The sequence below is a fragment of the Pseudophryne corroboree genome, chromosome 7 (assembly GCF_028390025.1).
Source record: "Pseudophryne corroboree isolate aPseCor3 chromosome 7, aPseCor3.hap2, whole genome shotgun sequence".
Taxonomy (NCBI): Eukaryota; Metazoa; Chordata; class Amphibia; order Anura; family Myobatrachidae; genus Pseudophryne; species Pseudophryne corroboree.
Window position 1 is genome coordinate 371,139,752 of NC_086450.1, and position 20,463 is coordinate 371,160,214.

A 20,463-nucleotide genomic window follows, 5' to 3' on the forward strand; every position below is an offset into this window, starting at 1 on the left:
GACAACATGTTCAATGTTTATATTTCAGCTAATTGCTAAAATGCTAATTGTCGTCATTGTAAATGTCGACATATATCTACATCTCCTTTCAGGGGGTTGCAGGACTGTAACTTAGTGGGTTTGGTGTGGGTAGTTTATTTTTAATAGTTGACTGTAGCTGTGATTTATGCTGTGGTTCCTTCTTATGTCCTGGGGATCCTTCATTTTTGCAGGTACCCCCAGAAAATGGGTGTTTTGTGATATCCTGCAAAAATAATTTTTCTAATATGCCCCTTAGTGAGTTGTTGAGCTTCCTAAATGGGATAAAATTACATTGTCGGCAGTCGGGATCCCGGTGGTCAGGATACCGACGCCGGAGCCCTGACTGCTGACAGTGCCGCCAGCCAGAGTCGTGGGTGAGTGCAGCGAGTCTGCAAGGGGCTTTCTAGCGCTCACACCACTGCCGGCATCCCGACCGTCTATAATACATACTGATCCCCCTAAATTGTACTTTGTTTAGGATCAAGTGAGTAGAGCAGGATCTGTTTGTTAGTGACTCAGGAGCAGATAAAAGGCTGGGGGGCAGAGTCACGGGCTGGCAATATCTTCAGAAATAGGGCAGACTCTGTCCTCCCTCATTTGATAGATTTCAAATACCATTGTCAGAAAGCTGCAAAATGTGTACCATATGCCTGCACAGTATGCTAGCAAGAGGAGAATATGATGAGATGTACCACCATTGCAGGAAATGGCAGATAAATACAGGGACAACCCTAATAAAGTTTATTCAATTTTATTATTGCTGCCGTTCAGTGCACCAGACTCTGAGCTGCATTATGCATTTGTTATTACTATAACAGTCCCCCCACCTAGTGAGGAAATGAGATGAGACCCAGCGATGATTGACATGTGGCTTATCCAATTAGAAACTCAGTGGACTTTCATGTGTCAGTGACATGCTGACGCTGAGATGCTGTGACTGTGCTTCATACATGATAAGGAGCAGCCACTCAGCAGTCTCTGTGCCACCTGGAATCTGATTGCGCAGAGTAGTGGTGCCCACTTCCCTGCCAGCCTCTGTGCCTGCCACTGGACCACATAACCCATGACACAGGAAGGAAAACCTTCATCATTTTATGGTCATCCTCTGCAGAATTCGTCTCGTAAAACTGTTGTAATAAACTGTAGGGAAGAAACATGAAGTAGATTAATGCTACAATATTATATTTACCTGTAGATTTATTTATTTATAGACACTTTGCACATTTCCTTATTGAGAGGCCAGAATGCTTACTTTAATTATAACCTGTTCCTCTGGTCCTCCCCAAGCTGAGTAGGGTTCCATAGCGTGTTTGAGGAACAGAAGGAGGAACCCATGTTCAAAGAGCCTTTGTCCTCTGCTATCACAATATCATTAATCAAATAATATAATATTGTAGATGGTATAAAAGACCTGCACTATTAACAGAGTATTCCCACTCTATAGTGGGCCTGGTTAGCAGGATAGGTTTGCCTGACAATCCTTAGCTATATAAGTCTAAAGGTGTATAGTGTAATTTGCATAACAGTTTATAGCTGTAACCTCTTGCCAATATATATTGTGTTATAATAAAGGTGCTTGAGGCGCAATTAAATACATTTATTCTAGACAGTCAAATAACACAAAGATAATAGTAATTTAACTTCTATCAAGATTTCAACAACTTATAGGTGCACTTGCTGTGCAGAGGGACTACAATCCATCTGGCAGAATTGGTATTTGCTAAGGCCTCACTTGTAAAGCAGGATGAGCTGTGCAGGGACTAGCTGCAGGACCGGTGACAGGGGGGTCAAAGGGGACAACCATACCGGGCCCCAAGGCTCAGAGAGGCCCCGTGGATCAGGCAGTGGTCGAATTGGGGCAGGAGTATGCCCTGCTGAATGACCTGCAGAAATGAGAAGGCAGAATGGCTGTTGAGATCTCCGGAGCGGCGGAAACGGGTCCTGTCTTGTGGGGTCTTCCTCGGGATCCTGCCACCGGTTCGAGGGTGTCATCCGTGGTGCCTGCCATCTCACTTCACCCACTGTAGAGTAGGCTGTTGCTAGTGTATCCACTTCTGCCACATCCTCTGTGTTGCTTGATCTTCTTCACTGTCCCCAGTATTTGCTCTGATGACTTCTCTCCAGACAAGCAGTTCAAGGGATGACTGGGTGTTAAAAGGGGTCCTTTCTGCATCCTCAGCATCGGCTCTTCACGGTCCAGTTTCCTGGCGTTTTCCTGGGGCAGTGACTGGGATCTGAGCTCTATGTCTTGATTCTGCTGTGCTCCTCAGTCCCTCGTCCTTGTGAGGGGTAGTCTTTCAGCACCCAGAGCCTCCATCGGTCACTCTAACTTCTCTCAGCTGGTAAGAGCCCTTCATGAGTACTTTCTCCTCCCCGGGTCTCAACAGCTGCCCTGCCTTCTCTCCACGAGAGAGTAAGAGGTACAGACAGTGATAAATGCAGTGGGTGAGAGGGAAGCAGGCCCTGAGAGTGCAGCAGGGAATAAGAAGACCAGGGGGTGAGAAAGATGGTCCTGGAGCGAGAAATGCAGTGGGTGATTTATATATATATATATATATATATATATATATACACACATAATGTATGTAGGAATGGTTAGAGGAGGTTTGGGGTCAAGTGTAGTTGAGGGGGGCCCCCAGAGAAATCAGTGTTCCAGGCCTGAAGATTTCTGTTGCCGGCCCTGACTAGCTGTGTAAGACTGACCCCAGCTGAGGACAGGCTGCTTTTCTGACATGACGACTCTTCCCTGCTGCTGCAGTCTGGGATCTGCCTCTTTATTTCACCCTATCCTTTGCTCTGACTGGATCATTAGATCTACACTAAAAGGTCTACAGTCAATAGGTCGACAACTAGTGGTCGGCATGCATTAGGACGACAGAGTTAAAAAGTCGACAGGGTCAAAAGGTCGACTTGGAATAGGTAGAACGTAGAAAAGGTTGGCAGGGTCAAAAAGTCGACATGGAAATAGTTGACACAAAAAATGTCAACACTTTTTCTTGGGGGTGTTTTGTCACTTTTCTGCCACAAAAAAGGCTCATTAGTGTACCGCATCCCCCAGCATGGCTCACTGCGTTCGCCATGCTACGGCCAAGGTGCCTCGCTCTGTTGCTGCTGTGCCCAGCACAGGTAAATATTCCCAATAGTAGTCCACGTGGATGGTAAAGTATGAAATATAAAGTTGGAAAAAAAAAAAAAAAACTTTTGTTGACCATATGTGTGTATGTGACCATTGTCATGTTGACCTTTTGAACCTGTCGACCTTTTGTATCTGACGACCTGTTGAACTGTCTGCCTTTTACATGTAGACCTTTTAACTCTGTCGACCTAATGCATGTCAACCTTTAGTGGTTGACCTATTGACTGTAGACCTTTTTAGTGTAGATCTATAGACTGGATACAGCACCCACCTCATTCACAATGTTAAGGTGCATGCACATGGTGAGATTTTGACTATGCGATACGGACTATGCAATTTTGACTATGTGTTCTTGCAATATTGACTATGGGGGTAATTCTGAGTTGATCGCAGCAGGAACTTTGTTAGCAGTTGGGCAAACCATGTGCACTGCAGGGGAGGCAGATATAACATGTGCAGAGAGAGTTAGATTTGGGTGGGTTATTTCGTTTCTGTGCAGGGTAAATACTGGCTGCTTTATTTTTACACTGCGATTTAGATTTCAGTTTGAACTCACCCCACCCAAATATAACTCTCTCTGCACATGTTACATCTGCCCCCCTGCAGTGCACATGGTTTTGCCCAACTGCTAACAAAGTTCCTGCTGCGATCAACTCAGAATTAGGCCCAATGTGCGATTTTGACTAAGTGCCAATTTTGACTATACTTTAGTACTAGATAGTCACAATTGGCTTACCTGCACAGTCTATCAAACCTTGTGTTACCGACCCCGCGGCAGTGACGTGCGGAGGGGTGAGGCAGGTGAGGCAGAGCTTTTCCTGTCATACTAACGTATGTGCCAGAGTATTGACTGTATAAAGTATATGAAATATACAAAGAATATGTTTGAAATATCTTCTTTGTATTATTCTAATAATTTTTATAGCCAAAACTGTGGAGTAAAAAGTCTATGGTAGGTGAGGCAGTGCCTCACCTGGCTAACTTTTCTGCACATCTCTAACCAAAACTCACCAAATTTCCAGGAATTTATCCTGCTGCACCTGTGTATAATACCCAGATGTACACTTTGGCTCATATATTGCATGTAAATCTGGCTCTGGTGCTAGCCAGTGCCCCCTGAGCTATTTCGCTCACCGTACGTCCCTGCCCCGTGGGAGCGTGCGTTGGTATCGCATCGGTATCGCACGGTGTCTAATAGCTTGTAATTTGCACTATCTTTCCTTGCGATTTTTACTATACAGTAGAAATCGCAAGGTAATATCACACCGTGTGTACTAGTGATGAGCGGATTCGGTTTTACTCGGTTTTACTCGGTTTTACTCGGTTCTCAAAACGGCATCTTATTGGCTCACGGATGTCACGTGTTTTGGATAGCCAATAAGATGCCGTTTTGAGAACCGAGTAAAACCGAGTAAAACCGAACCTCGCTCATCACTAGTGTGTACACAACTCTCGCCATGGAGAGGGGGGTGTTGGCACCTGTATAATTAACAAGTACCTATTTTACATTTGTTCATGTCGTACAGGGTACAGATCCTTCTAATTTCCTTAAAATTTCTTCTATCAAACAGGGAATGATTTTATTGTTAAAGCTACTGACGCTCAGTCCATCACCTCAGGCTAAGGGAGCTCTGTGTATATGAGGAATTGCTGTAGTTTCCGTGGGTTTCAAGCAGCTGGTTTAGATACCACACATATCAATGCTCTTAAGAGCCTCTGTGTTATGGCTGCATTACGTTTTATTTCTCAGAGGTGGAATATTGTGGGGGCTGGAAATGCAATGAAAAGTCAAATGTTATTCTCTCCCAAAAAAAAATAAAAAAAATCTTATGCTCTCTCGGAAAATTTTTGTCCACATGAAGTCAGAAAAAAATGCTGTGAAATTATGATTATAATTATTTGCTGATTATGTAATCACGTCACAGTTTCCATGTATGGAACTTGGCTCGACTTGCACATGCTGCAGCAGAAGATCGGCGACATAGAATATACTGCATTATACTTGCATTAAACTAGTTTTGTTTATAAACTTTTGAACCCTTTAGCTATCCTTACAGTGTGTACAGCTCAGGATACAGATGTGTTTCCCAGGCATTAGAGTACTTCCAAAGTTTAGTGCCTGAGGGACACAGAAATGCTGTAAGTAAGAAAAGGGATACAAGGAGATTATAATGCATAGCACCCTGTTTGGCTGGTTTTAAAGGCTTATTATCAATATTATTTTAAACTGTCATCACGCAGGGGTGTTGTTTAATAGATCTACTATGTCTAGGTAGACAGTCAATAGGTCAACAACATACAGATGTGTCCACATACTGTACACCTTTCCCCATTTAAGCCATATGGCCTAATTATCCATGCAATGGGATCTGCGATATAGCCACACCTTGTGATTTTTCTTAAGATATGCTACTTTATACAAAATATTTTGCGGCAAATAAAAAACTGGGGATCCATCCAATCGCTACTCGTGGTGGAGCGTCTTAGCCATGCTAAGCATTTTGTGCCAAATGAAGCAAAAAAGGGAAATATGTATGGTCAACATGCATTAGGTTGACTGGTACAAAAGGTAAACAGATTAAAAGTGACAGTGGTTAAGGTCGACACATACAAAACGTCGACAGGATAAAAAGGTTGACATGACAGTGGTTGAAACAAAAATGGTATTTGGTGTTTTTTTTAGGGCACTATAAGTGACATTATACAGTGCGTGGTGGATATAGTGCGGGATTCAGTGTGGGTCAGATAAAATGCAGGATACAGTGCAGGGCGGATACACCAATAGCGCACTTACTGTGACAGGGGATGCCGGTGGTGTCCTCAGTGTGGGAGTGTCAGCAGTGTAGGGGAGCTGGCAGTGTCCTCAGTGTGGGGTTGCCGTGGTGTCTGTATGGTGTCGGCAGTGATGGTGGTGTCCTCAGTGTGAGGGGGTGCCGGCAGTGTCCTCAGTGCGGAGTTGCTGGTGGAGTTGGTACTGATGGCTGCGTCAGCAGTGTGGGGGTGCCAGGGGTGTACTCACTGCAGGGGTGCTGGCAATGTGCTGGCAGTGTCCTTAGTGAGGAATTTCTGGTGGTGTTAGTACTGCTGGGGTGCTGGTGGTGTTGGCAGTGCAGGAGTGTTGCCGTTGTCCTCAGTGCAGGTGTGTGTCAGCAGTGAGGGAGCACCAGCTGAGTTACCAGTGCGGGGGTGACGGTTGTGTCAGCAGTGTGGGGGTGCCGGCAGTCTGGGGATGTCTGCAGTGCGTGCCACGGTGTCGGCAGTGCAAGCGGTGGTGTCAGAGCAGTGCTGGCCTCCATCTTTCCCCATTAAAGTCTATGGGTGCATGCTGATTGGCTGAGAGCCGTGACAGACGGCTCTCTTAGCCAATCAGCGGTCAGCCCCATTGACTTTTGAAATTGGCGCCTGAGGCAAACACACAAGATCCAACAGTGGAATCTCACGTGTTCGGGTTTAAGGCAGCTGCAGCAGATCTGAGCCCCGCGCTTGAAGGCACCGGATAGGGAAAGTTCAAAGCGGTTCGGATTTCTCAAAATCCAAACCGCTCATCTCTAAATTAGGTACAGTACATAAGCTATAAGGGGAGATGTATAAAGCCTTGGAGAGAGATAAAGTCATGAAGCTGCCCATTGGAACCAGTCAGATTCTAACTGTCATTTATCTAGCATAGCCTTTGAAATACTAGTTAGAAGCTGATTGGCTTGATACATCTCCACCATAATGCAAAAGTCAGGACTGCGATGCCAGCTGCATAGTGTAAACATCTGCTACTCACACCTATCTATGAAGTGCTCTTCAATCAGAAATGTTAACATACAGTGTCAAGTAGACTTGCGGTCTTCTGGTAGGCTAACCTTTGTAGGTTACTCAGGCAAGTGGACATAAACTCTTCAGATGTAAGTTGAACACAATTTCATGTAAAGAGTTGAAACTTGATCATTTCTGGAGCTGGGATTTCTGATGTCGGAGGTGTCAAACTGTCACCAACATGTCAATGTAGCTGCATGTGTTTTTCATCAAGTCGACTTTTATGCCCTGCCTATATAACACGATAAATCAGTAGCACCATGAGCTTTCTATCAAAAGCAGGAATAAAAATGTGAAGCTCCAAGTTCTGCTACACACTAGATGTTCCATAATTCAAGAACTTTCAAATATTTATATCAAGTTGTCTTCAAAGTATAAAGTACATAATTAAGGGAGGCCAAAGTTTCACTACATGCTCCCTCATTATTTCCTTTGTCTACGTGTAATAAAAATAACGATAAATAAAGTTACGGCAACTATAATATATTTAAAATAAACAAAAAGAGTAACATCTCTTCAATAACTGGGATACACATATCTGTAACCTACACCTAAAAAAACTACAAAAGCACAAAGTTATGTAATATGAAATGAATTCATAGTAGTAAATACAATTAGCATTGTATTTTAAAAAGAGAAATATCCTTGAAACACTGAAGAATGATTGCATTTAACCATTAAATTACAAAAAAACATCCTTGACTTTAATCATTTAACTTGCTTTGTTTTCTAATTGTTCCTGCAATGCAGCGGCCACTTTTCTTATTTCTGGGAAGAAGTTACTGTACTTTCTTATACAAAGAGTAAGAGTAAGCATTTTCTCCCTGCTTTATTAGACCTTGTGTTATCAAACATACTAAAACGGTAGCAAAAAATGGCATAAATAAATGCAACAAGGCAAAAGAATAATTATTCATTTAAAAGGAATGGGCTCAGTTTAAAAAAAAAAAGGGTCCTTGTTCATCTTAAAAGTTATTTGCGGCAACCGTGGCTGGTTTGCTGTGAATAGTGGGCCCGCGGCTATGCGCGGTCACGTGTGTTTGCACCCACTTTCATAGGAATGCATGGTGCATACACTCCCGTGAATAGGTTGCAGGTTTCTGCGGCTAATCACAATCGTGATGTGGCCACATGCGAGACCCATTTGAAGATAGGATGAAGACAGATGCATCTGTACATGGTGCATTCTATTATATAAGTAGTATATGTGTTCCTGGGTGGTGACTGGGAGTTCTGGCCATTCAGTGGGCGTATTAAGAGAGTGTGGTGGGCGTGTCAATGCACGTGACATCATTCACAGCCGCAAGCATGGGAGGCCACGGGTAGACGGAGGCATTGCATCTGTCATAGGACTGATGCAATGTTCGATGATGCGACTGATGGTGACATATAAGGACGCAGCAATCAGTATTACAGCGCACTTGAGTGCTAAAAGTGGGCACCTTAGGCCTTGCACGTTGGGCCGCATAGGAAGGGTTTTGTAGACTATTTGCATAAAATCACAGACATACGACCAACAATAGACACTACTGCGCTTGATTTTGTGTGAGACTCAGGCCAGTATCTCTTCCTCCCTGCATCATATTACAGCTCTTTGTGTACCAGTCTACAAATCAATAATCTAGTTTTTGATAGTGGCAGTGTTGCAGATATATCTGTCCAGTGGCGTCCCTATGGATGTGCCGCCAAGGGGTGAGACCAAAATGCCAACTTTCCTTCAGTGACCGGAGCCGGGTGCTGTGCTGTAACATTGCATGCAGCACTCGGCTACTGTCACAGGGGGTCAGCCAACGAGGCCACGCCCTTTATGGAGAAGCCACACCCCTCCCCATTAAGCCACATCTCCTTTTTAGCAGCATGCCCATGGAGTCTTTCACCTGCACCAGGTGTCATCAAGGCTAGTGACGCCCCTTTTACTGTCGGCACTACTTAATGTGTGTAATGTAAGTTACTGTAAATACAATGAGGTTTATAGAGTGACTCCATTGATCTTTCAAATGCATTATCAAATCACGTGCAAGTGCGCACATGACCCTAGCTTGTAACCAATGACCTAAAGACTAATAAGGGAGCTTTCAATAATTCAAACAGTAAAGCAAAGCTTGCCACTAAGTATCCCTACATAGCTGCAATTATATCAAGGGCTGCGGAATATTTTTGTGCCTGAGTGCATTTTCATTACCTATGAGACTGCAAGTCAAATAACTCAGATCTATGAAGCTTAATTTTTCTTTGCATGGATTCATCACCATTGTAGAGGTGCAAGAAAGAGATGCTCCCCTACATACTATCTCATTAATTGTGTTAACTTTAATATTAGTTAAACAGAGAATATAGGGGGACATTTACTAAGCAGTGATAAGAGCGGAGAAGTGAGCCAGTGGAGAAGTTTCCCATGGCAACCAATCAGCACTGAAGTAATATCTATAATTTGTATACTATAAAATTAAACAGAGCCGCTGATTGGTTGATGGAGCTACTTCTCCACTGGCTCACTTCTCCACTCTTATCACTGCTTAGTAAATGTCCCCCTAAGTTATATAATTTAGCACAGTTGTAGAGACTTGTCTACAAAATATTCCATGTTAACATGAATTACTCTTAAAAACTATTTTAATTTATTACTCATACAAAACGCAATATAAACATACTAATTGTTATCACCGCAGTTACTACATGGATTATTAACAGTATTAAACATTGCAATATATATTTAACAAATCAGATTTTTTTTTTTTACATTTTGTGTTGAAATGGAGTGTAATTTGTATTTCTAAAGCCTGAAAGTCCTAAAGAGTGCAGAAGGTGTGTTTCCTGCGTGTGGTATGTACTTACAACTCTCTCACTGCTACAATGTAGGCTGCAGTGTTTCTAGTGTCTGCTGCTGCTGCTGTGCAATTGGCCTAAGGGTTCATTCATTATCGAGTTCAGTCATCTGGGAACGCTAAAAATAAGCAGGATCACCGAAGTACAACCACCTCGCAGCTGCACTTACATATCCCGGTTACCGTTTTCAACAAGATATCTTAAATAGCCTTCATTTTCTAATTATTTCCCCTTCTCCTTTGGGGAAATCCTGGCAATGTAATAGAAAACATAGGTCAATAAACTTGGCAATCCGCAGGAGATCATGCCATAATGAATCAGTAATTAAAGTGGCCAGAATTACAAAACATTTAGCTACAATGTGAAAAAAAAGACACAGAATACAAGCATTGCTTTTTAAAGAGCTACTGACCTGCCGGTACAAACGCCTTTGCGGCAATTATTTGCAGTATCTCCAAACAGCGAAAATAATTCCGTTTGTAATTCTTTAAACACATCTTGCTAACTTATATGAAGTAGCAAAACTGTATCACACCAGCAAAAAGAAGCAGCGTAAGAATGTCAGCAAATTCAGAACTCTACAGCTGGCTAGCAACAGCTAAAGCATACCTCCCAATTGTCCCGCTATTCGGAGACTGTCATGCTGTCCCTCTTGCGGGTGGGGGGGGGGGGGGGGGCAGTTGGGGGATCCTTTGATCACCTGCTGCTCTGCTCAGCAAAGCAGTGAGTGATCACTGAATATACGCATCTATGCATTGCTGGGAGGGGAGCAGGGGGCTGCCCAGCTGCTCCGGGGAGCACTGGGCTCGCCCCCAAAATTTTGGATCACGAGTCAGTGTAGTGATGCCACGCCCACTTGGGTGATGTCACGCACACTTACCCCGAGACCACGCCCATTTTCCAGATGGCAGGTGGGGCTAGTTAGTTAACAGCCTGGCTATGGACAAGAATGTTGGCTCATAATACATCACTATAATTTAGCTCCCACAATAATGGGCCTTATTCACGGCCACACACAGTCCCGATTCGTTCACAAGTGACTGATGGTTTTGGGGCTGCGCATGCACCTGGACGCCGCAGCATGGCTGAGCTTTCCTCAATACGGTGCCATGTTGCCTCTATCTTTGAATGCAGTCTCGCTTGCTTCGTCAGATAAGCTTTGGGGGTCAGTCTGAGAAACCTTTGACGTTATTGGCATATGCACGCAGCTGAAGCTGCATTGGCGCCCCCTTCTGCATGCAGCCATAAATCAGGCCCAATGTCAGGCACTGTAGGTGTTTTATTAGGTCACAGGGGAGTGCAAGTAAGAGTAACCAGGTGGCAGATGCGCATTTAAAATGTCTATTATTATTACTGTATTATACTTTATTTATATGTCGCCACAAGGGATTGCAAGCGCCCAATTACAGAGTACATAAACAAAATAATCAAAACAGGAAAATAGTGACTTAAGGCCCATACACATTAGACGATGTCGCTCTGTGAGCGACATCGTCTAACGTCTCCCCCTCCCGGGCCGGCCGGTCGGCGGCCGCCTGTACGCACTGAGCGATATGACCGCTCATATCGCTCAGTGACGTCACGCCCCCGCCAGCCCTGCATGAAGGTCGTGGACGACAGTCCACATCCTTCATGCATGCCCTACCGACAGCGACGATCGTTGCCGACCCGCGGGGCCGCGCATCGGTCGTCGCTGGCGGCATACACACTTAACGATATAATGAGCGACGTCGCTCAAGGAGGGGGAAAATGAGCGACGTCGCTCATTATATCGTTAAGTGTGTAATTGTATGGACCTTTACAGTTGAAGACAATACAGGACAAGTACAGGGTAAATAAACATACAGTAGCTGCAGCATTAGATGACACTGACATAAGTATCAGGGTGCCAGAAAACCGTGAGATTTGGTGCCATCGAAGATAGTTTAAGTAAGAGAAGGATAAGCAGATGAGGAGCTGAGGGCCCTGCTCATTAGAGCTTACATTCTAAAGATTTTACATTCTAAAACTCTAACTGCTGCCTACATTTTAGGATATTTTTCTGTTGATGTCAATGAATTCACATCTTCCCTGGTTCCATTAAACACTCTGCTGGCTTCCCAATCTAACTGATTGGCTCCTAACTTCTCCACCATTTTCTCAATAGTAGCCTCATACATTTCTATAAATATTTTTTTTACCTTTTTGAGGGCGTGTTCCTGCTTGTGAATGTTATCCCGTATGCAGTAGAAATGTCTCTGGTGTCTTGCTTCCTGAGTAGCCCTATGGGCCGTACAGCGACCAGGCTGTACGGCCCATAGGGCTACTCAGATGTTTGCCTGATGTGCATCTGTTGGTTGCGTCTTTGAAGTGGAAATTATTTGCAACACAACTAGCAAAGCTACAGTAGTTTGTACAAAGTAGGCATGGTTAGTAGATCTCCATCTAATCTGGGCTCTAGGGCAGTGATGGGGAACCTTTGGCACTCCAGCTGTTGTTGAACTACACATCCAAGCATGCCGTGCTACAGTTTTAGCATGGCCAAATAGAAAAACTGTAGCAGGGCATGCTGGGATGTGTAGTTTAACAACAGCTGGAGTGCCAAAGATTCCCCATCACTGCTTTAGGGTATGTACAGATGTGCCCTCATTTATGTATCTGTTATGTGCCATATGGCGAGATATGCATGGCATGACTTAGATGCTCTGCCCAGTAGCGGATCTTGCTACGGGCACACAGGATTTTTGCCCAGGGCACCGCCGCAAGATCCGCTACTGGTGGTGCTCACCGGTGCTGGCTGTCACTGCTGTGCGGTGTGCAATGACGTCATCGAGCACCGCACGGCATTGTAGAACGGCACATAGACACTAGGGGTCATGATTGACCTCTAGTGTCTATGTGGTTCTATGGGAGAGACGTCATGACGTCTCTCCCATAGATCAGAAGCGCCGGCGGCCGGAGATGGAGACAGAGGGCAGCGGGCAGCAGCTGTCGGGAATCAGGAGCGGGGATGGTGAGTATTAATTTAAAATATATATCTTTTTTTTAATTTATGTTTTTGTAAGCGGCGCAACTAGGGGGTACAAACGGGGGCACAACTGTACTTGGGGCAATATCACTGGGAGCAATACCACTGGGGGCAAAACCACTGGGGGCACAAACGGGGCACAACTGTACTGGGGGCAATACCACTGGTGGCACAAACGGGGCACAACTCTACAGGGGGCATAACTGACCATGCCCCTTTTATGAAGCCATGCCCCTATTTTCGCCCGGGACGCCACAAGGGCTAGAACCGGCCCTGGCTCTGCCATATTTAGGCATTTCCAAACTTTCATCTTACATGCATCATAGCCAAATGGTGGGATGCATGGGGACTTGTCTGTGCAGGCTCTAATTATGTCATTCTGGGCCTAATAGAAGCTAAACCATATTATTGTTCTGCATGGTCTTAGGAAGCAAATGATTTCAACATAACAATGATTTTACATAGCAGAAGTTCCACGTGATATGTGCATGCCTCTCTCACATAATAACTTCTTATTAACTAGCTTTTTTGCCTGAAAACAATTGTTTTAAACTCAGAAAAAGCCCTTTGTTTCCCTTTTCAGCTTCTAAAGAACTGACTTTCTTTAGCAACTTCTATAACAATACTGCACTGGTTGTTTCCATTGTTGCAGTCTTGCAAATGAGGGCCAGTTCTTCACAGCTTTAATACAGTGTCATATGGAAGAAGCAGTGTATTCAGAGTTTTCAATAAGCAATTTCAGGCAAAAATTCTATTTCAAGTATCAAAAGTCATTCCAATATTTTGTAGTATCCAACATAATGATTTTATTTAGACATATTCATTTTTTGAGTGCTGTTATCTTTTAGGATGTGAAGCAAACCATTAGTCCCTGTTTTTTTTTTTTATGCTGATTATTTGTACCTTGGCCCTCATTCCAAGTTGTTCGCTCGCTAGCTGCTTTTAGCAGCATTGCAAACGCTAGGCCGCCGCCCTCTGAGAGTGTATCTTAGCTTAGCAGAATTTCGAACGAAAGAGTAGCAGAACTGCTACGAAATAATTCCCTACAGTTTCTGAGTAGCTCCAGACCTACTCCTAGACTGCGATCACCTCAGTCCGTTTAGTTCCTGGTTTGATGTCACAAACACGCCCTGCGTTCGGCCAGCCACTCCCCCGTTTCTCCAGCCACTCCTGCATTTTTACCTGGCACGCCTGCGTTTTTTAGCACACTCCCTGAAAACGCCCAGTTTCCGCCCAGAAACACCTACTTCCTGTCAATCACACTACGATCACTGGAACGTTGAAAAAAACGTCGCTTGAGCTTGTGTAAATCTACAAAGTTTTGTGTGAAAGTACTTAGCGCATGCGCATTTTTGCCGTTTTTTCACTTAAACTCTGCATTGCGAAAATCGGCAGCGAGCGAACAACTCGGAATGACCCCCCTTGTTCTTTACACTATGGCTTATGGTCTAGTTATAAAGGGGGAGATGTATCAAACTTTGGAATGAGATAAAGTGGGGAGAGATAAAGTACCAGCCAATTAGACTCGAACAGCCATTTTACAGGTTGTGTTTGAAAAAATTACAAGTTGGTACTTTATATCTTTTTAGGTTTAACACATCTGCCCCCATACCTATGTAAACATGAGTGAGGGGTTCTTTAACGTCTATAATGAAGGATGTGGCCAGTTATACAGATGTAGCCGTGCTCATCTTACTGCCATGTGGCATGCCGCATCGCAGTAAGACGAGCAGGGCTACATCTGTACATATTTTCTTTTTTGCACAAATATTCCTTTTAAAAATGAAAGGAACAGAAATAAAGGAACAGTTATACCCCTTTCACACCGCACAAATAACCCGGTATCGACCCGGCATATTGCCGGGTCGACACAGGTCGGCGCGCGGTGTGAAAGCGCCATAGCCGGAATCCCGGGTCACCTGACCCGGCATTTCAACCCGGGAATAAAGCAGTGTTATACCCTGGTTGAATACCGGGTCAATGGCAGCGTAAACGGGCTCCCGGGTCGATGCGATACGGGACCCGTTTACTACAGCAGGGAGAGGCGGCGCGGAGATGATCTCATCGCCCAGCGCCGCCTCCACCTTCGCCCCAGCTGCCGGCTCCGCACCCCGCTGCTATGGCAACCAGCCTGGCATATTGCCGGGTCGGGGAAGCCAGCAGCAGCGGCCAATGCCGGATCCCACCCGGGAAGGACCCATTTCCCGGATGGGATCCAGCACTGGCGGTGTGAAAGGGGTATAAGTCTATTTGTACATAGTGACGTATAACTCTACATAATGCTTTGTTTGTCTGGGTTATCCATATACACTGTTGGACTTGGAAGACTTGTGAGAGACATTGACTGCTAAAGCATGTGAAAACAGATAGTTATGTTTTAGGCTACACAATCATCCATAATGGTAGTTTTTCTGAGAATCAATAAATACTACTTTTTAAGAAAATCACAGTCAGCTGGAGGTGTCAGCAGGTTAGGGATAGCGGAAGACATGTTTTAGCTAGAAATCAAAGTGTGCTTTTCATGTGTAACGTAGACTGGGTAATTCAGCATAAGAAGTGTCTGAAAACATGACATTACAGGAGGTTTATAATGAGCTGTTTAGCTAATCACTGAGCCCTGTTTAAATCCATGTTCTTTCAATGTTACATAAAACAGGAAAAGCAAAATACAAGATCAAACTCTTTTTTTCTTTTTCAGTAAATAGAACATATTACTGATGTATTTATCTTTTGCACTCTTTAGCAATGAAATCTGGAGGCACCCAACTCAAGCTCATTATGACTTTCCAAAATTACGGGCAAGGGCTATTCAAGCCTATGAAGTAAGTAACACTTTTCATTTTTATTGTGTGCAGACATAGTGCTTAATATCTGGTGATTAAAGCAGAGATACAGATAATAAATGTAAATCCCAATTTGAGTCCTTGATGTTTTCCACAGGGACATGGTGGACTGTGTTTACCCATTTAAAATTAATATTATTTACATAACCCTTCTTTGAGCCTACCTGAATAGAGATTATCCTCGTCATTAATGAAATGTAGGCCATGATTTCTATCCTCTGCCTTGATCATTTTTAAAGGAGACTGGGACAAATTTTAGGGCACCAACAAAATGACTGGCAAAGGGAAGATTTTTTTTTTTTTTTTGTGCAAAACTGTTAGTTTGAGATGTGATGTTTATTTTGGATTATGCTGTTGGAGTGTCATTGCAGCAATAAAAATGTAGTTAATTACTGTATTTAACTTACAATGGTCTGGATTTCTGTTTTATGGATACTGGCAGGAAGATAAAAACACAAAAATATGAGCAATTAAAAACTTTCTTTTCTGCTTTTAGAAGAAATGGTGGTTTGGTTTTCACCTGCTACTATTGCTTGGTATGACACTGAATTAGAAGGAATTTAAATAGTTACAATAACAACATAATTGGTGAAAGTATAATTTTTATATCATAGGGGGTAATTCCAAGTTGATCGCAGAAGGAATTCTGTTAGCAACTGGGCAAAACCATGTGCACTGCAGGGAAGGCAGATATAACATGTGCAGAGAGAGATAGATTTGGGTGTGGTGAGTTCAATCTGCAATCTAAATTGCAGTGTAAAAATAAAGCAGCCAGTATTTACCCTGCACAGAAACAAAATAACCCACCCAAACCTAACTCTCTCTGCAAATGTTATATCTGCCCCCCCTGCAGTGCACATGGTTTTGCCCAACTGCTAAAAAATTTCCTGCTGTGATCAACTTGGAATTACCCCCATAGTGTATAGTATCAAACAAATGTTTTATAGTTTGCATATTTTTTTTCAGCAACTTGCAAAATTACTATAGATTGGAAATCCAGCAGCTTTTTTGTTTTTACTGTATTTAGTAAAAAATGTGTTCTGTTGAGTATGTGTGGCTTTTTTTTAATTTACCTTGTTTTTAGGAATGAACACAGAACATAATAGGACTGTTGCATGGAGAGCTAATTGTTAGGGGAGCAAAAAACACTGAATGAATAACAAATACGAATGCATTTTTGCAAGGGCGTAGCCAGAACTTTGTGCGCCCAATAGCAACATTTTTGAAGGAGCCCCTTTCCATATGCTTCTAAAGAGACCTCTCCACTGCAGTTGTTGATTTTATGCTCCATAATAGTGCCCTACTTCATTTTCTGAACCATAGTACTGCCTTAGTTCATGTTATGTCATACTGTATTACTGCCTGTACACACTACACAACACAGTACCCCCCCATTATTACATACAGTGTCCCCAGTTCATATTATGCCACAGTATAGTGCCTCCAGTTCATATTTTGTCACATTACAACGTACTAGTTTATATTATGTAAAATTATAATGCCCGCCAGTTCATTTTATACCACATTACAATGAGCAGGCCCAGAAGCATCGCTAGATATATTCTAGGCCTGAAGGCAAAAGGTTGTAAGGCCCATATGTGTCTACCAATGGTGAAAAATGAACATACTATAACACATTTGACTTTGACAGGGAAGGTGAGCCCCTCTCAGCTCTGGACCCCACAGCAACTGCACTCCCTGCACCTATGGTAGCTACGCCCTTGCATTTTTGCTACCCCAGTGGTCTAACACATTGGGTGGGATATAATGCTGCCTGAGTTCGGCGGCCGCGCAGCATGCTAGCTAAACTTGGATTTTTTTTATAAAGGGGCAATCACTTACAAAGCAAAGCCATGCCTTGTAAGTGGTTGCCTCTTTAAAAAAACATCCTGCATGGCCACCGAACTCGGACAGCATTACATCCCGCCCTGTATATCAGACAAGCCCCGTTTATTATACCAAAAGTATGAAAAAAAATGAAACACATATACATTTCCTTGTTCACTGCTTCATTAAATAGAAAATCAAATAACATTTTCAGTCCAAATGGATTCCACCTCAGTTCCAATAGGATAAAGTAATATCCCCACAATAAACTACCAAAGCAAAATAATGAAGCCCAGTTTCCCTCAGACTCCCATCACCACTCACCAATCACAAGTAGCCTGCCTGGGTAAAATGCTTGTGATTGGAAAGCAAAGGGGTTTCTCAAAGAATCCCATTTTTGATAGTGTAAGACTTGTAATTACAGGACATAAAAGATGGGGAATATTTCACAGGACACTTATGCCAAATTCTCCCCAGTAAAATGTGCAAAACATTATGGTCAAATGCAGAACTGATGAGCATTATGCTAAACATCTTTACAATTTCACTCATCTCTCAATGGGGCCTATTTATCAATATTAATAGTTGCAGGTGTTTTTTAGGGGGTACACAGGGGCCTCAGAATGGGGGGGGGGCAAGGGGGCAGCAGGACCCCTCAAACTTGACAGAGGTGCAGGGGAGGCGAAACGCTTACCGGCGGATCACCACGGAGACTCCAGTCCCACTTTGGAAAGTCTACCCCCGTTGCATGCTGCCCCATGTCCTGTGTCCTGGCCGTGTCTCTTTACACAGATGCATTACTGGGAGGAGGCGTGTCCATGCTGAACCTGCTGGGACATCCTCGCCTCCTCCCAGTAGTGCATCTGTGTAAAGAGCCGGCTGGGACACAGGACATGGGGCAGCACGCAGTGGCGGCATACTTTCCAAGGTAGGACTGAAGTCTCTGGCGGCTGTCCGCGGTGACCGGCGGTAATCGCTCCCAGCATGTGTGGGGAGGAGGGTAGGTGTAATCATTGGGGTGGCGCCAAATGTTTTTTTTTCCACCACCCACAACAACCATATAACGTTGTGGCACCCCTGGGGGTACACACAAATATTAAGTAACTCCCATATATATATATACTAGAGACCACAGCAGATATTGGCGGTATCTGTGGCCCCTCATTTTTTACCACAGAAACAGCCCCCGCACCATAAGTTTCTATGTGGGCTGCTTTATTGCAGAATGAACCAAGTCTTGCCCCGGTAGCTAAAACCACTAGTCACAGAACAAGACCTAGATAAATTATATTTCTTCAGTATGAAGCTCCTAACAAGCCCGTTGACATGTAATATAGCGTTAAATATATTGGAATGTCTATCAGAACTAAAAAAAATGAGAAAGAACAGACATTCATTGAAGGAAAGGTTATGTCTGACAAATCAATGAAAATCACTGTGGGCTTTTTAGCTGTTTACCATCCCTCATTCAGTACAGTCTCTTGCTTACATTTTTAATACGACATCTAGCTTTAATACATGATAATTTTTCACACCTACCTGTTCTTATACTGCACTGTCTGCAACATTGTTGCCAATTTGATTGGCTGCAGTTCCCATCCAACCTGCTCCTGCATACATCACATACCTCAATCTTTCATTGCTGCTAGACCAAGAGCTGAATACAAGTTACGGTTGGGGTTACAGTGGAGGAGGTGCAGGATCTCATCAATGTTAGAGTGAGCAGTCTGGAGTGATCATCAAACCGGCAGTTGTAGTAAACCATAATTGTTCAATTCCAGTCTAATGTCTTCTTGCCTACAAGGCCAGATTAAATGTGCCATACCAGCCGATGCCAGATGTTTAATCCATTGATGGCAGAAATTCAAATGGTTCTCCACCATAGATGGGACAGAGCCCTCCGATGTTTTTTTTTACTAGGTGCCCCCAGGCTGATTGGCCTGCAGTTCAGGAAGAGCAAGGATGACTATCGGTGGGTGAAACCATTGATAGTTTCCCTGTGAAAGGTTATATAACATCAAGGTTAACCACTGATGGCATCATCAATGTTGACTATCAATGGCCACACTACCTGATGCTGAAAATGATCAAAGTCTGTTGTGAGAAGCAGAAGGGTGACTAGTGTGGCGTAAGTGTAGCCATTGCCCTGTCGGCGTGTACACCCCCTACAATATCAGCTCCAATCTCTGCCTATATGGGGGCAGTTCCATGAAAATATGGACATAGAGCCTGTTACATAAAAGTCAACACCGGTACAAGATGCTGGCATTAGTAATCAGTTGAAGTGCTCTATTTTGCTAATAAAGGAAAATACTTTTGATTTGTGATCTAGTACTTCATATTAGGGCTCTTTAAACTATCAGTGTTCACTGAATGAAAACAATACTATGGGCGCGCTTTCATTCATTTACATATAAAGCAATGAAAATATGTGTGTTTTATTAAATTATCACATAATATCGCAATACCAGGGTTTATATAATGGAAATGAAGCAATTTAAGAGCCATAAATAATTTTCTCTCCATGATATGGTTAAATGAAAACGTATTACAGTTAAGTTGATTCCGTTACCGAAAAAGGTAAAAAAGTATGATTATTTATTTAGATTTTGAGATATTGCCTCAAAATTCAAGTTTATGTTAGAGTTTTACCACGATCATTACACACTTGGTGTTCCTAATACTTTATGTAAAAATGTGCCCAGGTTACTCAAAATTGTCATACTTTTACCAAATTTATGTAAATGTTTCCCCAGGATGTCCCCATCTTGCAATAAAATTGTGAAATCTAGAGATAATTTATCAATTTTGTGTACACACACATACACACACACACACACACACACACACACACACACACACAGTAACATGTCTCATGGATGGCGATTCCATTACTGACTATTAAAGTAGGCTTAATTATCAAGGGTAGTTTACGCAAGGTAACAATTAAGCTATTTTGATAGTATTTTATATAGGGTTTATTATGGGCTGTAGGGGAA

General features: G+C 43.3%; 1 protein-coding gene across 1 annotated transcript in view; it reads left to right on the plus strand.

Annotated features, from left to right (window-relative positions):
• FAM20C (FAM20C golgi associated secretory pathway kinase) overlaps nt 1-20,463 on the plus strand; it is a 229,447-nt gene that overhangs the window by 33,841 nt on the left and 175,143 nt on the right. The window contains exon 3 of the mRNA XM_063934510.1: nt 15,538-15,616. Within this exon, the coding sequence (XP_063790580.1) occupies nt 15,538-15,616 (79 nt within the window). The remainder of the gene's footprint in view (nt 1-15,537; nt 15,617-20,463) is intronic.